The sequence below is a fragment of the Jaculus jaculus genome, chromosome 1, assembly GCF_020740685.1.
Source record: "Jaculus jaculus isolate mJacJac1 chromosome 1, mJacJac1.mat.Y.cur, whole genome shotgun sequence".
NCBI lineage: Eukaryota > Metazoa > Chordata > Mammalia > Rodentia > Dipodidae > Jaculus > Jaculus jaculus.
The window spans coordinates 178,561,733-178,581,756 of NC_059102.1; the positions used below are offsets into that span (position 1 = coordinate 178,561,733).

Below are 20,024 nucleotides of genomic sequence, written 5' to 3' on the forward strand. Positions count from 1 at the left end.
CATCTAGAGTTTGTTTGCGGCAGCTGGAGGCCCTGGTGTACTCATTCTGTCTCTCTCTTCTCTCAGTCTCCCTCTGCTTACAAATAAATAAAAATACAAATAAATTTTAAAATTACAACCAGGGGCTGGAGAGATGGCTTTGTGGTTAAGGCACTTGCCTGAAAAGCCTAAGGACCCAGGTTCCATTCTCCAGGTCCCACATAAGCCAGATTCACATAGTGGTGCATGTATCTGGAGTTCATTCGCAGTGGCCAGAGGCCCTGGTGGGCCCAGTCTCTCTTTCTCTCCCTTTGTCTCTAATAAATAAATATTATAACCAGCTGGGTGTAGTGACACACGCCTTTAATCCCAGCACTTGGGAAAGAGAGGTAGGAGGATCACCATGAGTTCGAGACCAGCCTGAGGCCTACATAGTGAATTCCAGGTCAGCCTGGACTAGAATAAGGTGCTGCCTTAAAACAACAACAACAGAAACGTTACAGCCATTTGTGTTTTGTGGACTGTACAGGCCATTGTTTGCTCATTCCTTGCCTCAGCCCAGTCCTTCCACAGCATTCCAAAAGGCCATTCAGCCCACTCCCCGCTGCCTCCCCTCCCAGGCCTCCTCCTGCACAGGAAGGAATTCTCAGAGCCTGGCAGTTTCTGGGCGCTACAGCCTCTCTTACTTCATCCTGGACCTCTCACCCTCTTTCTCAGCACTCCCTCCCCGTCTCTCCTCTTGGCAGAAGGTCAACCAATGTCCCAAACACCCAGTGCACACACATCAGCCCTCAGTCCGCTGCCTAGAATGCCCTTCTCGACGTCCTCTCACTCTCTCTTCGCTTAGCTACCTGCTATTTGACAGTTGGGTATTTTGGGGAGAGGCTTACACTTTCAGAAAGCCTTCTTTCACCCTTTCCCAAAGGAAATTATGCTCCGCTTATTATTCTCTTGTTTTGCAATCAGAGGCCTTGCCTGTGCTAAGCACACACTTTACCACTGAGCTCTGCGCCCCCCCAGCTCTGCGCGCTCTTCCCTGATCCACTTAAAACATCTACTTTTTTTTTTTTTTTTGGTTTTTTGAGGTAGGGTCTCACTCTAGCCCAGGCTGACCTGGAATTCACTATGGAGTCTCAGGGTGGCCTCGAACTCATGGCAATCCACCTACCTCTGCCTCCTGAGTGCTGGGATTAAAGGCATGCGCCACCACGCCCAGCTAAAACATCTACTTTAATCTGTAATTGTGTATTCAGACCTTTATTTGATTTTACTGGCCGATTTCATGAGGTCGGGGATTTTTGTGTGTTTTCTTCACATTGAGAACTAAGCACCCAGAAGGTGTCTGCCACATCCTGGGTGTTCCCACAGAGCTCGCTAAATGAAGAGGTGCTCCACCAGGACTCCCTGGTCACCTGGGCACACTTCCTGAGTCGAGGTTTCGTAGCCTACGGCAGCTCCCAGCTCCCTGGGCACCTCCTGTCAGCTTGTGGTACTTTCTAAAGAATCTGCCCTGGGCAAATTCCTGCCACTGGAAATTACTTTGTAGCTGCGCTCAGCAGCCTGTTTTGCATTACCTCTCTGGTGCTCTTTCTCTGCTGTTCTTTCTGAGAAATAGCCTTCCCCACCCAGGGTAACCCCTCTCTGTAACTCAGACCAGCTTTTTTCACCCGAGGTTGCCAGAGATCTTACAGACTTAGCTGTTAACTCAGGATACTTTACTCAGCTGCCTGTCAGGAATGCTGGGGCAATGTCCAGAGGCTGAGATAAACTTGAGAGACAAGGCAGCTTTCAGAGGAGTCCAGGCCTGCCTGCAGATTGCTTGTTCTAGCTTACGTTCCACAGGGCAACTCCCTCCAGAGGTATCTCTCTCTCTCTCTCTCTCTCTCTCTATATATATATATATATATATATATAAATTTTTATTTATTTATTTGAGAGAGAGAGAAATAGGGCATGCCAGGGCTTCCAGCCACTGCAAACAAACTCCAGATGCATGCACCACCTTGTGCATCTGGCTTACGTGGGTTCTGGGAAATCGAACCGAGGTCTTTTCGCTTTGCAGGAAAGTACCTTAACTACTAATCCATCTCTCCAGCCCTAGAAGTATCTTTTAAGAGGATAAAGTTGGGGGGCTGGAGAGATGGCTTAGTGGTTAACATGTTTGCCTGAGAAGCCTAAGGACCTAGATTTGACTCCCCAGTACCCACATAAGCCAGATGCACAAGTTGGTGCATGTGTCTAGAGTTTGTAGTGGCTAGAGGCCCTGGCATGCTTATTCACTCTCTCTGCCTCTCTCTCTCTAATAAATACATAAAATAAATTAAATAAAAAATTTGTTGCCAGGTGTGGTGGCGCACACCTTTAATCCCAGCACTCAGGAGGCAGAGGTAGGAGGATCACTGTGAGTTCGAGGCCACCCCAAGACTACATAGTTAATTCCAGGTCAGCCTGGACCAGAGTGAGACCCTGCCTCGAAACAAAACAAAAGAAAAATTGTTTTTGGTTTTTCAAAGTAGGGTCTCACTCTCATTCAGGCTGACCTGGAATTTACCATGAAGTCTCAGGGTGGCCTTGAATTTACAGCGATCCTCCTACCTCTGCCTCCCAAGTGCTGGGATTAAAGGCGTGTGCCACCATGCCCAGCTAAAAAAATATTCTAAAAAACATATGAGAGAAACAGGCAGGTAGAGAGAGAGAGAGAGACAGAGAGAGAGAGAGGGAGGGAGGGGAGGGGAATGGGTGTGCCATGGTCTTCAACAGCTGGAAATAATTTCCAGATCCACCTTGTGCATCTGGCTTATATGGGTACTGGGGAATTGAACCTGAGTCCTTTGACTTTGTAGGCAAGTGCCTTAACTGCTAAGCTATCTCTCTAGCCCCAAAATAATATATATATATATATATATATATATATATATATATATATATATATATATATATATATATTTATTTATTTATTTACTTTATTTTTTTTTTAAAGAGGATAAAGCTGGGCTTGATAGTAGAGTGTGCTTAGCCTTTACAAGGCCCTGGGTACCATCTCTAGCACCAACCAGAGAAAATGGGGCAAGCCTGACACAGTGCTGTCTCTCAAGTCCTAGCTACTAGGAGGCTGAGGTAGGAGAACAGTTTGAGTCTAGGAGTTCAAGATCAACGTAGGAAATAAAGGGAGAAATAAAGGGAGGCCCACTCTCCATCTAAAGAAAAAAATTAGGGCGGGGCATGGTGGTGCATGTCTTTAAAGCCAGCACTTGGGAGGCAGAGGTAGGAGGATCACTGTGAATTCCAGGCCAGCCTGAGACTACATAGTTAATTCCAGGCCAGCCTGGGCTAGAGTGAAACACTACCTTGAAAAAAAAATTCAATTCTCAGACACACTAGCCAACATCCCAAGTGCTTAGTAGCCACATGTGGCTACCATGCAGTGGTAGATTATTTCAGCTAATGCAGAAGATTCGATTGGACGGCACTGCTTTAGACCTGACACTTAGTCACCATCCCCAACCATGTGTCATTTTAATTACAGAATTTAGCCTGATAGCACATGCATATAATCCCAGCATTTGAGAGGTAGAAGCAGGGGATCAAAGGAGTCAAGGTCAGCCTTATCAAGTTCAAGGCCACCTTGGGCTGCAGGAGAATCTGTCTTAAAAAACAATCAGGGCTGGAGAAATGGCTTAGCTGTTAAGATGTTTGCCTGCAAAGTCAAAAGATCCTGGTTCGATTCTCCATGACCCACGTAAACCAGATGCACAAGGGGGCACATGTATGTAGAGTTCATTTGAAGTAGCTGGAGGCCCTGGTGTGCCCATTCTCTTGCTCTCTTTCTCTACCTCTTTCTCCTCATAAATAAATAAATAAATAAATAAATAAATAAATAACCAGCCAGACAAGAGCCTCACCTGGTGGCACACACCTTTAATCCCAGCACTTGGGAGGCAAAGGTAGGAGGATCGCTCTGTGTTCAAGGCCATCCTGAGACTACCTAGTGAATTCCAGGTCAGCCTGAGCTAGAGTAAGACTCTGTCTTGAAAACTAAAATCATCGTCATCATCATGGCTGGAGAGATAGCTCAGCCATTAAAGGCACTTGTTTGCAAAGCCTGACAGCCCTGGTTTGATTCTCCCGTACTCACGTAAAACCAGATGCACAAAGTGGCACATGCCTTTGGAGTTCATTTGCAGTTGCAGAAGGCCTGGCATGCCCATACTCACATACTCTTTCTCTCAAATAAATAAATTAAAATAGACTGAGTATGGTGGGACACACCTTTAATCCCAACACCCAGGAAGCAGAGGTAGGAGGACTGCCATGTGTTTGAGGCCAACCTGAGACTACATAGTGAATTACAGGTCATCCTGGGCTAGAGCAAGACCCTATCTTGAAAAAACAAAACAAAATAAAATATTTACAAAAGCAAACATAAAATTTACACATAGGTATATTCTAATTGTATTTTTTAAAATTATTTTTATTTATTTATTTGAGTGAGAGATAGTGAGTGAAAGAGGTAGAGAGAGCAAGAGAATGGGCATGCCAGGGTATCCAGCCACTACCAACAAACTCCAGATACATGCACCACCTTGTGCATCTGGCTTATGTGGGTCCTGGAGAATTGAACCTGGGTCCTTTGGCTTTGTAGGCAAGCACCTTGACTGCTAAGCCATCTCTCCACCTCCTATTTATTTAATCTGCTTAAAAATTTTTTTGTTGTTTATTTTTATTTTTTTATTTGAAAGTGACAGACAGAAAGAGAAAGAGGCAGAGAGAGAGAGAGAGACAAAAAGAGAGACAGACAGAGAGAGAGAGAGAGAGAGAGAATGGGTACACTAGGGCCTCCAGCCACTGCAAAGGAACTCCAAATGCATGCGCCACCTTGTGCTTCTGGCTTACATGGGTCTGGGGAACTGAGCCTTGAACCGGGGTCCTTGGGCTTCACAGGCAAACACTTAACAGCTAGGCCATCTCTCCAGCCCCTTAAAATACTTTTTTTTTTTTTTTCCCAAGGTAGGGTCTATCTCTAGCTCAGGCTGACCTGGAATTCACTATGTAGTCTCAGGGTGGCCTTGAACTCACAGCAATTCTCCTACCTCTGCCTCTCGAGTGCTGGGATTAAAGGCTGCAGCACCATGCCCAGCTCCCTAATAGTAATTTCAAGAAATTATGTATTTGCAAGCAGAGAGAGATAGAAGAAAGACAGAAAGAAAGGAGAATGGGCTTTCTAGGGCCTCTAGCCACTGCAAATAAATGCCAAATGCATGTGCCACTTTGTGCATCTGGCTTTATGTGGGTTTTGGGGAATCAAACCCAGGTCGTCAGGCTTTACAGGTAAACACCTTAACCTATGAGCCATCTCTCCAGCTCCTAATTGTAATTTATTTGTGTGTTATGAAAATATTTATTTCATCATTACAATTAAGCACTAGTAGCAAAATGCTTGATTTATGAGATATGCACATGCCTGCATATTAGGTGAATTATTGGAAAATGTGATACAGGTGCACTTAAGAGATATAACTAATGTTCACTGAGAAAAGGATATAATGATGACATCATTTTCAAGTTTTCACATAATTTATATAAATTTCTGTAGTTTGTAAGAAAGCCACATCCACATTATCTCCATGTTCACTGTTTAATTTGGGAAAGTCATTCCCTTTTTGGGGAAAGAATGGGCGCTCCAGGGCTTCCAGCCACTGCAAACAAACTCCAGACGCGTTTGCCCCCTTGTGCATCTGGCTAATGTAGGTCCTGGGGTGTCGAGCCTCGAACTGGGGTCCTTAGGCTTCATAGCGCTTGCTTCACCGCGAAGCCATCCCTCCAGCCCTGTCTTTTATTTTGATGTCATCATCTTTCACCTCCTCTTATGCTAGTCTTCTGTTAATTGTAATTTTTTAAGGTGGTGTGTATGGTGTGCAAGCTTTCTACCACTGAGCTGTATACTTCAGCCCCTCATTATAAATTTTCCAGCATTACAAAACTGTCTTTGATTCAAGCCTTCTCCCTTGAGATAGCTACCAAAATCAGTTTGTTTATTTCCTGTATGGATTATTTTTTAAATTTTTTTGTTTATTTTTATTTATTTGATAGTGACACAGAGAGAAAGAGGCAGATAGGAAGAGAAGAGAGAGAATGGGCGTGTCAGGGCCTCCAGCCACTGCAAACGAACTCCAGACGCTTGCGCCCTCTTGTGCATCTGGCTAACGTGGGACCTGGGGAATCGAGCCTCGAACCGGGATCCTTAGGCTTCACAGGCAAGCGCTTAACCGCTAAGCCATCTCTCCAGCCCTCCTGTATGGATTTTGAGTGTGCTTTCCACTTTCCACTCAACAGATCATATGAGAAGGAGAATACATATGTATCTTTCTTGGGCTGGGAGCATAGCTCAGTGCCAGAGCATTTGCTTAGCACCTATAAAACTCTGTGCTTGATTCTCAGCTATGCAACAAGAAACAAGCAAAAAAAAAAAAAAAACAAAAAAACAAAAAAACAAACCACAAACAAACAAACAAAACACCTTTAAATTGGGCTGGAGAGCTGGTGTAGTGGTTAAAGCATTTGCCTATGAAGCCAAAGGACCCAGGTTCAATTTCCCAAGACCCATGTAAGCCAGCTGCACAAGGGGCACATGAGTCTGGAGTTTGTTTGCAGTGTCTAGAGGCCCTGGCGTGCCCATTCTCTTTCTATCTGTCTCTCTTCTATCTCTCTCTGCTTGCAAATAAATAAATAAAAGTTAACAACAACAACAACAAAAAAGCTGGGCATGGTGTCACACACCTTTAATCCCAGCACCACTTGGGAGGCAGAGGCAGGAGGGTAGCCATGAGTTTGAGGCCACCCTGAGACTATATAGTGAGTGAAACCCTACTTCAAAAAAACAAAAACCTTTAAATTAAAAAAAGGAAAAAAAAATTAAAATGAAAGGTCTGGGGCTGGAGAGTTGGTTCAGCAGTTAAAATGCTTGCCTGCAATACCAAAGGATCCTGGTTCAAATCCCTAGTACTCACATAAAGCCAGATGCAGAAAGTGGTGCATGCATCTGGACTTCGTTTGCAGCAGCTAGAAACCCTGGTGTGTCCACACTCTCTGTCTCTATTCTATTTCTTTCTGCTTCCAAATAAATAAATAAATATTTTTAGACATTTTGCTTATCTATTTTATTTATTTAAGACACAGGGAGAGAGAGAGAGAAAGAGAGAATGGGTGCGCCTGGGCCTCCAGTCACTGCAAACGAACTCCAGATGCATATGCCACCTTGTACATCTGCTTACGTGGAACCTGGAGAATCTAACTTGGGTCCTTAAGCTTCACAGGCATGTGCCTTAACCACTAAGTCATCTCTCCAGCCCAATAAATAAATAATTTTTTAATGCCAGGAGTGGTGGCACACAACTTTAATCCCAGCACTTGGGAGGCAGAGTTTGGAGGATCACTGTGAGTTCGAGGCCACTCTGAGACTACATAGTGAATTTGAGCAAGACCCTACCTTGAAAAACAAAACAAAACAAAACAAAAAAATTAAAGAAAGGTCTGTTCTTGAATTGTTGAAGGATAATCCATAACTTGGAGACTTTAAGTTATTTAACAATCTCTCTCTCTCTCTTTTTTTTTTTTTTTTTTTTGAGGTAGGGTCTCACTCTAGCCCTGTCTGACCTGGAATTCACTATGGAGTCTCAGGGTGGCCTTGAACTCACGGCAATCCTCCTACCTCTGCCTCCCGAATGCTGGGATTAAAGGCGTGCACCACCATGCCCGGCTCAATCTCTCTCTTGATGAACATTTATATCTAATTTTCTCTGATTGCAAATAGTACTGTATGCATATACCCTTATACCTTCGTCTGCATTTGTACACATTTGTCTAGGGAAGATACCAAAAGGTAAAATTGCTACGTCAAGGGCTAGAGAGGTAGCTTAGTGGTTAAAGGCACTTGCTTGCAAAGCTTGCTAACTGGGGTTCAATTTGCAACCCACCCATGTAAGCCGAATGCAAAAAGTGGTGCCAGTATCTGGTGTCTGTGGTGGCAAAAGGTCCTGGTGTGTGTGTGCACGCACACACATAAAGTAAATTTTTTTAAAAAAGAATTGCCAGAGACTGGAGACATGACTTAGCACTTAAGGCCTTTGCCTGCAAAGCCGAAGGACCCCAGTTCGAGGCTCGATTCTCCAGGACCCACACAAGCCAGATGCACAAGGGGATGCATGCATCTGGAGTTTGCAGTGGCTGGAGGCTCTGGTGCACCAATTTTTTTCTCTCTTTCTCCCTCTCAAATAAATTAATAATAATAATGAAAAGGCCCCAGTGTACCCATTTAAAAAAAAAAAAAAAAGAATTGCTAGAACCAGGTGTGGTGGTGGACGCCTTTAATCCCAGCAGTTGGGAGGCAGTATGAGGATTGCTGAGTTTGAGGTCAGCCTGGAGCTCCGTAGTGAGTTTCAGCCCGGGCTAGAGTGAGACCCTACTGCCAAAAAAAAAAAAAAAAAAAGAATTTCTAGGACATAAAATTGTATGCCAATCCCCCCTGAGGCTTGGCACACCCTGATGGTTCAGATGCCTCTTCACATGACTAATTCCTATTCCTTAAGCCAAGTGTCATGTCTTGTGGAAGGGGAGGTCCTTCCTACCTGTTTTCTCATGGTACTCATATTTACGTCACATCATTGTTGTATACTTAGCGCTGTTTTATTAATCATTGTGTTCCCGATACCTAGCCCAGGATTTATTTTATTTATTTATTTATTTTGGATTTTCGAGGTAGGGTCTCACTCTGGTCCAGGCTGACCTGGAATTAACTCTGTCATCTCAGCGTGGCCTTGAACTCATGGCGATCCTTCTACCTCTGCCTCCCGAGTGCTGGGATTAAAGGCATGCGCCACCACGCCCCGCTAGCCCAGGATTTAATAAGAGGAAAGTTTCTTGTTTTCTTGGCTGGATGAATGAATGAACAAATAAACAAATGAAGGTACAGTGGCTAGGACATTCCAGAAACTCAAGGTGAGTCTGTGAGTGTCCTAAAATTTGGCTGTAAACCAATCTGCCACCTTGTGCTGTGAGCCAAACTGCCTCTCCCTAGGGGTCTGTCTTTGGCCCTCTGGCTCTGGGTGTCTCATCTTGAACCGTTCAGATAGGGGATGGTACAAAGAGAGCTCTGGCCATAGCGCATACAAATCTGAGCCCCAGGGGTGGCATTAGCTGGAGGTTGGGTTTCCAAGGGCATTCCCACCTCCCTTCACCTCACAGTTCCCTCTGCTCTCTTCTTGGTTGTGCCCCTCCCGCTCCGTTCCTTAGGGGCAGCTAAGATCAGCTGCAGCTCTGGTGCTTTCTGCTTCCAGATTTGAACCCAAGGGAAGCCAGATGTTTTCCACTCGATGTTCCCTCCTCCTTGTGAGCTGACCAACAGCTCTGTTTTCTGCATCTTATTCCCCAGCTTCCTCACATCCCAGAGCCTGGCTGCCAAGTATTTTTAACGAGGTTTTAATAGGCAGCATTTTGTAATTAATTTCATTCTTGCATTTTCACACTTACTGCCTAGGTGCCTAAAGGCCCTCAGGCGCTAGGTGGGATGTTAACTGATTTAAAATAACACTAAACACTATGGCTGTCATTAGATATTTCCTTAGCTCCTCTCATTTGCAGTTGTTTTACAATCATTAATTAGTTGAGGCACATGGCCCAGTGGAAGGTCAGCCGGGTTACCTGTCAGTTTTTATAGAGGCAGAAACAGATAAGGAGAGATTTGCCCAAGACAGAGAGAGTGGGTGTTGAAACTCGTTTCAGAAGCCACATCCTTAGGTTTCAGATCCACACTCACGTTAAGATTTGTCACACATGGCTGGAGTCCTCAGGCCAAAGGTGGCATATCTTAGGTGGCAGGACAGGCACGTTCCCATGACAGCCCTTTGCACCTGATGTTACCCCATTCATTCGCGACAGGCCTCCCTTTCTTTCCGTGAGCGGACTCAACTCTTCAAATATTAAGCCCCAGATTTAGAAACAACACGATTTTTCTATTTTTAAAGCTGTCTTTTAAAAATCCGCGCGCACGTCCTGGAGGAGCACCCCTCGGGGAGTGATGGGGGCTGGGTTGGGAGAGTACGTGCTGGAAAGGGAGCCGCGAGGCCTGCGGCTTCCCAGGGCGCCCCCCGCCCCCCGGGACTCAGTCCTGAGTCCGTGGGGCGAGTCCCAGGCTCTCCAAGCCCCAGTTTGCGGAGCCAGGACCCTTCGGCCACCCGAGGCCTGGGGCCCCTCCCCCCTCTACTCCGCGCTCCCTCTCGTCTCCTGGGCACAGGGCACCTCCGTGGGTCGCCTGAACTAGGAGGGAGAGGGAGTGGCGGAGAAACCAAGCAGGTGGCGATTAGGTCAGCCTCGGAACATTCCTGGACCGCTTCAGTGGATATAAATAACAGGCCGACTGGCTCAGAAAACTCCCGGGGGGCTGGGGGGAGAGAGAGAGAGAGAGAGAGAGAGAGAGAGAGAGAGAGAGAGAGAGAGAGAGGTGTGAGGGAGAAAGGATTTCTTTAGGGCGGGGTGGCCTCGTGGCGATCTGGAAAAATCAAATCTCCACTGCCAAAGGAGATGACGAAACGAAGGGATTTCAGAATGAATCAAAGTACAGACTTTGGGACTAAGCACGCAGGGTGGGAGGAGCTCGTGTTTTTTTTTTTTTTTTTAATCCACTCCCAGTCCCAGGCCTGGAACCTGGAGCTCCAGAGCAGCCAGCAAGCTCTCCGTGGTTCACTTTCTGCCATCTGCCCGTTGGCATCTTAATGCTTGCATGGGCGGAGGGCGGTGGTGAACCTCCCCTCGCCCCCAGCTAGCTGCAAGTCAGCTGCGCTCAGCGAGGAATGTGAAGCAGAGTCGCCCCCCGCGCGCCCGAGCAGGTTCCCGCTGCCTCCCTGCAAAGGTCGGAGCCGGGCAGAGCTGAAAGCCACCTCCCCGCGGGCAGGAGCACACCCCAGGGCCAGCGCCCCCCGAGCCGCCCGGCGGGCGCCGCGGTGCCTCGCAGTCCGGGCCGTCGCTGGCCGCCGCGGTTGGGGCTGCGCGGAGAGGGCGGGGCCGGGGGCAGGGCTTCCCGGGGGGGGGGGGAGGGCTCCCGAGCACTCCGGGAGGCGGCGGCCGGGACCCGGGAGTGATAGCACCGGAGACCGAGCGTGACCAGAACCCCCCCGCCCACCGAGGGGCCCTGGGAGGACGCGGTGAGTGCCCTGGAGGGGACGCTTAGGGACGCGACGGCGGAGCCGGGGCTCTAGCTCGCCCGCAGGTCCAAGTTTCCCCTGGCACCCATCGGCTCCCGCGCCGGGAGACCCAGGCTCAGCGTGGGTACGGGAGGGCTGCCCGAGACGAGGGGCCATCTCATCTCCCGCGCCAGCTCGGCGATCCCTTAGGCCAGCGAGGGCCACTGGGACGTGCGGGTTGGAGGACCTGGCCATCTCTCGGGGGGCCCCTCCAGGGTCCCAAACTGGCCGCGTTGCGCCTGTCCTGGGGCCTCGCTCCTCGGGGATCCCTCGCCCACTTGCAGGGAGCCTTGGCTCTCGGGGCGGCCGCCTCGCGCCACCATCTGGAGTGCACCGTGGGGCTGGCCCAGGCCGGGGGCGCCCCTTCCCCTCCACCGCGACCGAGTAAGCCCCACCCCCAGCGAGACCAAGTTCAACAAGTTTGGCCAAGAAGCTTCCATGGCTGGGCCTGGTCGTGTCTCTCCGCGTGGGTTCCGCGGGCTCCCAGAAGTTCAGCGCCCGGCAGCCAGAGTTGGGGAGAGGGGTTGTCGAGGGGCTCGGGCTGTAAAGGTTGAAGCCAGAGTCTCGCCAGCCCACCGGGTTCCGAGTTTTGGTGTGCAGGCTCCCGAGTTTGGAGTGCGTCATAGGGGAGCAGGCACCTCAGCCGGCAGGTCGGGTTTCCAAAAGTGCCCCTTTGTTATGCCCCTCCCTGGCCCTGCCTCCTCCCCATTTCACTGTGCCTCCCCCTCCCCCAGCCTCTGAGACTGCTGGGTGTGAGTCCCAGCCTCACGGGCCTAAGTGCCCCTCACTGGAACAGCAAGCTGCCCTCTCCCATGCCCTCAAATCCTAGGGCTACAGGCTGGCTGGCTGGGAGGGGCTGCTGGGGAAGAAGCCCTTGGGCGCAGCCTGTGACTCAGGACGTGGGGTTGGCTAGGGCAGGGTGGCCCTGCTTCCACTCAGCTCCTGGGAAGGGTAGGCTTGGGGGCTGGCATGTGTGTGGGGAGGCAAGATACCTTTGGGGCTCAGGTGGGGATTGTGGGTTCTTTCCCACCTTGGCCCCGGCCGTTGAAAGGAGACCCTACCCTGGCCCAGATTATTTTCTCCAGGCCCTGTAGGTGGAGACCCTGGGCTGGCAGATCTTTACTATCTGCTCGCTGAGCTCTTGCCAGTGGTGAAGTGTGATCATTCAGAATTGGGTCTCTGCTAATCAGGCGGCTCAAGGTGCAAGCGCTTCTTGACAGGGACCAAGGTGCCGGGTCCACCCCCACAACTAAGATGAAACTGGGGTGCGGGGCCTGGCTGTGCCTGGGGCTCAGCTTGTGTTTGCTCTGTGAGGCCCGAGGGAGCTGTGCCAGCCCTGCACACACAGCCTGCTCTGTTCTGGGGCCAGAGAGAGGGAATGGGTGGGGGGCAGCTCTCCTGGGAGCAAGGAGCAGGGAGGCCGGAGCAGGCAGGGGCCCTAGGCCCTGACAGCTCACTGGGGTAGCTACAAAGGCTGGGTGATTTATTGCGGCTGTTCTTTTTCTCCCCATCTGGCTGGCAAAACCAAGTGGGGCAAGACTTAAGAGAAGAGAAGGTGAAATGCTGGTTGGGTTGTTCTGTGCCCAGGCACCTTCAGGCCTATACCCCAGTGGGGTCTCCAGGGAAAAGCTTGGGCTGTCCCTGTGGCCAGCAGGGCTTTCTCAGGGCTGCTACAGCCTGCTGATTTCCTGCTCCTCAGATGGGACATCGCCCGTTCGTTGGCTTTTTTTGTGCTGGAGATACAATCCCAGGGAAGCATGATAAGCAGTGCTCTACCACTGTGCTACACTTCCAGCTGCTGCTTTTCTTCTTTTTGTAAAAATGTTTTTTTTTTAATTAATTATTTATTTATTTGATAGAGAAAGGGGAGAGAGAATGGGTGTGCTAGGGCCTCCAGCCACTGCAAACAAACCCCAGACGCAGTGCGCCCCCTTGTGCATCTGGCTAACGTGGGTCCTGGAGAATCGACCTGGGATCCTTTGGCTTTACAGGCAAACGCCTTAACAGCTAAGCCGTCTCTCCAGCCCTAATATTTAATTTATTTATTTAAGAGAGAGAGAAAAAATGGGCACTTCAGGGCCTGCAGATGCTGCAAACAAACTCCAGATGCATGCGCTGCCTTGTACATCTGCCTTACATGGGCCCTGGGGAATCAAACCATGGTCCTTGGCTTTGCAGGCAAGCCACCTCTCCAGCCCCAGCTGCTTGTTTTCTTATTTAGCTAATTATCTCTGAACAGTGCTTGGGGAAACAAATTGAAACTGCAGAGGTCTGTTAGTGACTGGAGTCAATACAATCACAGTCCGTGGGAGGTACGGTGGGACTTGGGTCACAGGGACTATGGGAGTTCAGAGGATGGAGGTACCGGGGAGTGACTGAGGAGAGGATGCCTTCGTTTCAGTTTTTTTGTTTTGTTTTGTTTTTTGTTTTTCAAGGTAGGGTCTCACTCTGGCCCAGGCTGACCTGGAATTCTCTATGTAGTCTCAGGGTGTCCTCGAACTCATGGTGATCCTCCTACCTCTGCCTCCCGTGTGCTGGGATTTAAGGCGTGCGCCACCACACCCTGCTCCATCTGACTTTTGAGGGTGAATACAGTTTGGAGGGATCACTGTAACAAAATCCTCCTGGCTCCACTGGCCCTCAGGCCTTTACGATTTTCTTTCTATGGGCCATGCCATGAGTCAATCGTCATCGGGCACAGCTGAGACCCTGCTCAGGGGCAGGAAAGGAGTGGCTGCATGCCAGTGTGTCCACAAGGTGGTGGCTTTGGGGTTGGAATTCACCTTGTCCTCCTCTGCGGTTTTTCTGGGTCTGCTGTGTCTCCATGATGCCCCACTGTGAGCTTTTATTTTGTTGTTGTTGTTGTTTTTTGAGGTAGGGTTTCACTCTAGCTCAGGCTCTCCTGGAATTCACTATAGTCTCAGGGTGGCCTTGAATTTACGGTGATCCTCCTACCTCTGCCTCCTGAGTGCTGGGATTAAAGGCTTGCACCACCACTCCCGGCTTCACTGTGAGCTTTTTAAAGGCAGAACAGAGTTACTTGTTATCCAGGACCATTTAGGACCTTTTTGGATCTTTTTTTTTTTTTTTAAAGTAACACTCATTTCTTTTTATTTATTTAACAGAGAAAGGGGGGGGGGGAGAATAGGCGCGCCAGGGCCTCCAGCTACTGCAAACAAACTCCAGATGCATGTGTCCCTAGTGCTTCTGGCTAACGTGGGTCCTGGGGAATTGAACCTGGGTCCTTTGGCTTTGCAGGCAAACCTCTAACCATCCCTCCAACTCCTTTTTGGATCTTTTGTTTTGTTTTTTCAAGGTAAGGTTTCACTCTAGCCTAGGTCAGCTGGCCTCAAACTCAAGGTGATCCTCCTACCTCAGTCTCCTGAGTGTTGGGATTAAAGACGCACACCACCATGCCCTGCATAAGACCTTTCTGCATGTGGTGACTGCTGGGTCCCCAGTGTTTCTGTTTATTGCCTGGTTTGAGTCTTATCAGCCCTAACATGGAACACCTTAGTGCTGAGGCTCCTTGGGACAGTAAGCTTCCTGGCCAAGGCAGGGTTCAGGCCTCTTGGCCCCCTTTCCACTCTGCCCAGCATGGGCAGATACTAGGCTAAGGCTGGGCACCCTCAAGTCTTGGTCTGGTCTGCTTTTGGGATCGTCCTGTCGTTAAAGTCCTCATCAGCACTGGGGGAGTGGAGCTGTTTGCCCACCACCCACCCCCGCCTGCCATCTAATCCCCTGCTGGATCCTGTGACCTGCCTGGCATTCTCAGCCAGGAATCTGGTGCTTCTGACAGCAGTTGCTATATTGGGGGAATTGGGCACCGCCCTGGACACTGGAGGCCCCCACTCTTACCCTCTGCCATGCTCTTGTTAACTTCAAGGCAGAGTCAGTGTGGCAGCTTTGAGACTTGGACACTCAGATCCCTGAAGTGATCTCAAGACCCCAAGGTATGTGGGGGAAAGGGCTGGGAAGGGTAAACCCGGGATAAGCACAAGAGCTTGGAAACTGCCAGGCTCTTCCGGAGGACTTCTAGCTCCGGACTGCTCAGTCCTAGCTCTCACGGTTCCCTAGGGGGTGGGGAGAGCAGCCAGGCAAAGCCTGACTAGCAGAGGGCTCTGCCTAGCTCCGGAAGTGGAGGTCCAGCTTTCCTACTTACCCACCTGCCTTCCACAGCCCTAAATCCGCCACCATTCTGTGCTGCGGGGACACCATGGCTCCAGAAGAGGACGCTGGAGGGGAGGCCTTAGGGGGCAGTTTCTGGGAGGTGAGCAGCTGGGGCCTGGGTTTGGAGTCACTGAGATGTGCCCCCCCCTTCTCTGGACTCAGCCACCTGTCCAGGGGAGGAGCCTAGCTCTCAGCCCTAGACAGAAAAAGGGGCTTCTTCCTGGTAAAGCCACTTCTCTCATGTGTGCCCCAGGCTGGCAACTATAGACGGACAGTGCAGCGGGTTGAAGATGGGCACCGACTGTGCGGGGATCTGGTCAGCTGTTTCCAGGAGCGTGCCCGCATTGAGAAGGCCTATGCCCAGCAGCTGGCCGACTGGGCCCGCAAGTGGAGGGGCGCTGTTGAGAAGGGTGAGTCAGCACGCAGGCCTGGCCATGAAGGCTGTGAGGGTGGACCCCTGGGGCAGCGTCTGCTTAAGGTTTTGTGGTCCTAGGGATGGAACACAAGTCCTCCAACTTTCAAGACAAGACAGACCTACACACCCACCCCTCTATCCATTTTCGTGAGGGGAAACTAGAGGTTCAGAGAGGCTAAGGGATCTGCCTGACGTTGCACACCTGGAAAGAGCTAAAGGTGTAGTCCAGGCCTCCTGACACTGGGTGGAAAGACCCCAAGCCATGGAGCTTGCGCAGCAGATTCGAATTTCACTCTTGGCTCGTTCCTAGCTGCAGTGCTTCAGGAAACCTTAACCGAACTTCTCTGGGCTTCATTTTCCTTGCCTGTCCCATGTTGGTAATGCTACTATCCCCATGATAGTGAAAGAGGCAAGGATTCAAGAGACTGCTCATGTCGGGGCACACAGTAGGCATCCTGAATGGAGTTGCCACCCGTGCTACTGTTCAGCTTTGGGCACCTCTCATCTCATTTCCGCCTGGCACCCAGAGTGGAGCCCAGGAAGAGGGTTCATTTGGGGCAGTATACCCCAGCCTGACCCAAGGTCATCCCTCTGCAGGCCCCCAGTATGGCACCCTGGAGAAGGCGTGGCATGCGTTCTTCACGGCAGCCGAGCGTCTGAGCGAGCTGCACCTGGAGGTGCGGGAGAAGCTGCATGGGCCAGACAGCGAGCGGGTGCGCACCTGGCAGCGCGGGGCCTTCCACCGGCCGGTGCTGGGTGGCTTCCGGGAGAGCCGCGCTGCGGAGGATGGCTTCCGCAAGGCCCAGAAGCCCTGGCTGAAGAGACTGAAGGAGGTGAGGCTGGGACTGGGGGGGATCCGGGTCTGCACCAGCCAGTGTGGCCTTTAGGATCTAGAGTTTCCACTGTCGTGTGTGCCAGGTGGAGGCTTCCAAGAAGAGCTACCACACAGCTCGAAAGGACGAGAAGACGGCTCAGACCCGGGAGAGCCACGCCAAGGCCGACAGTGCAGTATCCCAGGAGCAGTTGCGGAAGCTGCAGGAGCGGGTGGGACGCTGCACCAAGGAGGCGGAGAAGGTACGGGCCAGGGCGAGGCTTTCTGGACCAAGGTTTCTCCTCAGGTCCCTGTCTGCTCCCCAACATCCTTCCTACTCGAATCCCCAGTGCCACCCTCTGTCCAGATGCTCATGTGAAGAAGGAACCCGAGGAAGGTGACACTTCACCCAGGACAGGATTGGTGGGGTTCCCGGCAGTCAAGGAGGACTTTCAGCTATTTCCTTGCACAGAGCGCCACCTGGAACCAGTTCTCCCAGTGCCCACTCTGCCCTCTAGCACTGCAGATCTTTCCTGTCCTGTGAGGTGCTGCGTTTCCACGTCCTTCAGAAAAACTTCTTTGATGTTTTCTGCTTTATCATATAGTATGACCCTTTCTAAATACTTTATTTACTTATTTATTTATTTGGTTTTTTGAGGTAGGGTCTCGCCCAAGCCCAGGCTAACCTGAAATTCACTCTGTAGTCTCAGGGTGGCCTTGAACTCATGACGATCCCTCTGCCTCCCGAGTGCTGGGATTAAAAGGCGTGCACCACCACGCTCAGCCTAAATATTTTATTTATTCATTTGAAAGAGAGAAAGGTGCAGATAGGAAGGAATGGGCACGTCAGGGCCTCTAACCACTGCAAATGAACCCCGGATGCATGTACCACCTCGTGCATTTGGCTTTTTGTGTGTACTGGGGAATCAAACCTGGGTTCTTGGGCTTCACAGGTAAGTACCTTAACCGCTAAGCCATCTCTCCAGCCCTTGACCAGGTTCTTATAGGTATTGTGCCTGAATGTCACTTCCCTATTAGGCTCTCTGGTCCTTTAGGACAGGAAGCAGATCTCAGGCCTGCTTGTCCCTGGTGGCTAGTTCAGGGTCTAGCCTTGTGGCTGTGCATGTTGAATACTGGTCCACTTCCCAGTGGAAGGCAGTCTGTTCTCACTGGCTATCTCTCTCTCCTTCACAGATGAAAACTCAGTATGAACAGACGCTGGCAGAGCTAAACCGTTACACACCACGTTACATGGAGGACATGGAACAGGCTTTCGAGAGCTGTCAGGCTGCTGAGCGCCAGCGGCTCCTATTCTTCAAGGATATGCTGCTCACATTGCATCAGCACCTTGACCTCTCCAGTAGTGACAAGTATGATCTACGGAGTCCCCTCTTCCTCTCCTGGGCTCTGAGCTGATGGCATTAGGGATTCAGGGGCCTGGGACTTGCCTGTCTGACTGAGTGCCTTTGGCCACAGGTTCCAAGAACTCCACCGAGACCTGCATCAGGGCATCGAGGCAGCCAGTGATGAGGAGGATCTGCGCTGGTGGCGTAGCACCCATGGACCGGGCATGGCCATGAACTGGCCACAGTTTGAGGCATGTGCTGCAGCCTAGATGGGACTTGGAGATGGGTTGGGCTTGTTGTGGGTCCGTCCTGAGAGGAGCCAGAGTTTGGGATGGTGTTGGTGAAGTTGGCCCAGATGGTTCTGCTGCCACCCAAAGACAGCCCAGCCTAACGGTAAGCACTATCCCCACAGGAGTGGTCCTTGGACACACAGAGAGCCATCATCCGGAAGGAGAAGGGTGGCCGGAGCCCTGATGAGGTTACTCTGACCAGCATTGTGCCCACAAGAGATGGCACCGCACCTCCACCCCAGTCTACAGCATCCCCAGGGTGAGACCTCTGACCTCCTTTCTTCTTTCTTGCTTCTTGCCTTTCACACCAGAAGTGAGTTGGAAGTTGATGCCAGAGACTGAAGGGCTAACTTAGAAGTCATGAAGCCATTGCACAGGTTTGCCACACAGTCCCTGTTTGTTTGTTTTATCCAAGGTAGGGTCTCACTGTAGCCCAGGCTGACCTGGAATTCACTATGTAGTCTCCAGGTGGCCTGGAACTCATGGCAATCCCCCTACCTCTGCCTCCCAAGTGCTGGGATCAAAGGGGTGTGGCACCACGCCCTGCTCCCTGTATTCCTTCTTGCTTTGGCTGTGCATCATCTGTGCACAGGAACTGCACATGAGCTCACGGTTGTAAGTGGCAGAGGTGTGACTGGTCTTTCAGCTCCTTCCCACCTGCCTCTTTAGCATCCAAGGGGCCCTTTGCCCTGAGTACTGGGTGAGCTCTGTAGCCCAGGTCTTCCTTGTGCCCTGAGCTTTTCTCTTGTGACTCTCATTCAGCAGTGGGCAGGAGGAGGACTGGTCTGATGAAGAGAACTGCCGGAAGGCTGCCACTGGGGTGCGGGTGCGGGCACTTTATGACTATGCTGGCCAGGAAGCTGATGAGCTGAGCTTCAGAGCAGGTACCTTTGGTGCCCGTTTTCTAGTCTTTGATGGGTTTCAGCCTCTGTCCTACTTGTATGAACAGGGCTGGGGAGCCAGCTGGGCCCTGACTGCTGACTCCTGGTGGATCTGGGATTGGGGTGGTTTGCTGGGTTTCCGCTAACTGGCAGACCCCTTGTGCTACCCTCTTAGTCCTTGACCCAGTTTTGGGACCAGCCCTAACACTACAGTTGGCAGTGACCCAGCCTTCTTCCCCCAGGAGAGGAGCTGCTGAAAATGAGCGAGGAGGATGAACAGGGCTGGTGCCAGGGCCAGTTGCAGAGTGGCCGCATTGGCCTGTACCCTGCCAATTATGTGGAGTGTGTGGGTGCCTGAGCGTCCTGACAGCCCTAATACAGTGTCTCTCCATCCTCGGCCAGAGCCCAGCCGCTTCTGGACTGTCGGACCTGAGGGCCCTGAGCCTTAAGCTGCTGCTCTCCCTCAGTCCCTTGGAGGAGGGAGGAAGTCCTGGGGCCCATGAAGGGGAGGGGCCTGTGTCTAGGAAGGGACCGATAGGGAAGGGCCTACTAAACCTAGGTTGAGGGCAGGATGGGAGGTTAGAGGGGACAGACGGCCCAGGGATGCTGAGCCTCCCCAGGAGCATTTGGTTTTCCCAGGAACGGAGGATCCAGTTCCTGAACTCTGGAGCTGCTGGGATAGGGTAGAGGTGCGCATAGTTTTGGGCTGGGAGCAACCTCTTTTGTGACTTGTAGTGTGTATTAAACTTGATCAAAAACAAAAACACTGTCAAGCGTTGTGTGAATCTTTTGAATACACCACCCTTGCACCAGGAAGGAGGCACCGAGGGATGTTTCCGGGCTGTGTGTGTTATGGGGCCGTGGATGGACAAGGATCTGTCCTCTGGTAGCTGCCCTG

At 51.0% G+C, this 20,024-nt stretch overlaps 1 protein-coding gene across 5 annotated transcripts; it reads left to right on the top strand.

The window, feature by feature from the left end:
• The first annotated feature begins 10,663 nt into the window (after positions 1 to 10,663).
• Pacsin3 (protein kinase C and casein kinase substrate in neurons 3) lies at positions 10,664 to 19,892 on the top strand. Of its 5 annotated transcripts, none has more exons than XM_045141552.1 (11): positions 10,664 to 10,882; positions 15,100 to 15,166; positions 15,393 to 15,483; positions 15,637 to 15,793; positions 16,396 to 16,631; positions 16,717 to 16,872; positions 17,804 to 17,979; positions 18,086 to 18,206; positions 18,368 to 18,504; positions 19,008 to 19,129; positions 19,369 to 19,892. In XM_045141552.1, exons 3-11 carry the CDS (start codon positions 15,430 to 15,432, stop codon positions 19,482 to 19,484), a joined length of 1,275 nt encoding a protein of 424 aa, XP_044997487.1. In that variant the 5' UTR covers positions 10,664 to 10,882; positions 15,100 to 15,166; positions 15,393 to 15,429; the 3' UTR covers positions 19,485 to 19,892. The 5 variants fall into 5 exon arrangements, with proteins under 5 accessions (XP_044997487.1, XP_004657280.1, XP_044997490.1 ...); XM_004657223.2 differs by lacking the exon at positions 10,664 to 10,882 and adding an exon at positions 11,055 to 11,174; XM_045141555.1 differs by lacking the exon at positions 10,664 to 10,882 and adding an exon at positions 11,055 to 11,174 and having other exon boundaries at positions 19,011 to 19,129.
• The last annotated feature ends 132 nt before the right edge of the window (positions 19,893 to 20,024 follow it).

Bases quoted from the DNA above. Each gene is read 5' to 3' on its own strand.
- Pacsin3 (XM_045141552.1), top strand. From the start codon at position 15,430: ATGGCTCCAGAAGAGGACGCTGGAGGGGAGGCCTTAGGGGGCAGTTTC. The intron at 15,794-16,395 runs GTGAGTCAGCAC...ATCCCTCTGCAG, and splicing joins GAGGGGCGCTGTTGAGAAGG to GCCCCCAGTATGGCACCCTG. The intron at 18,505-19,007 runs GTGAGACCTCTG...ACTCTCATTCAG, and splicing joins CAGTCTACAGCATCCCCAGG to CAGTGGGCAGGAGGAGGACT.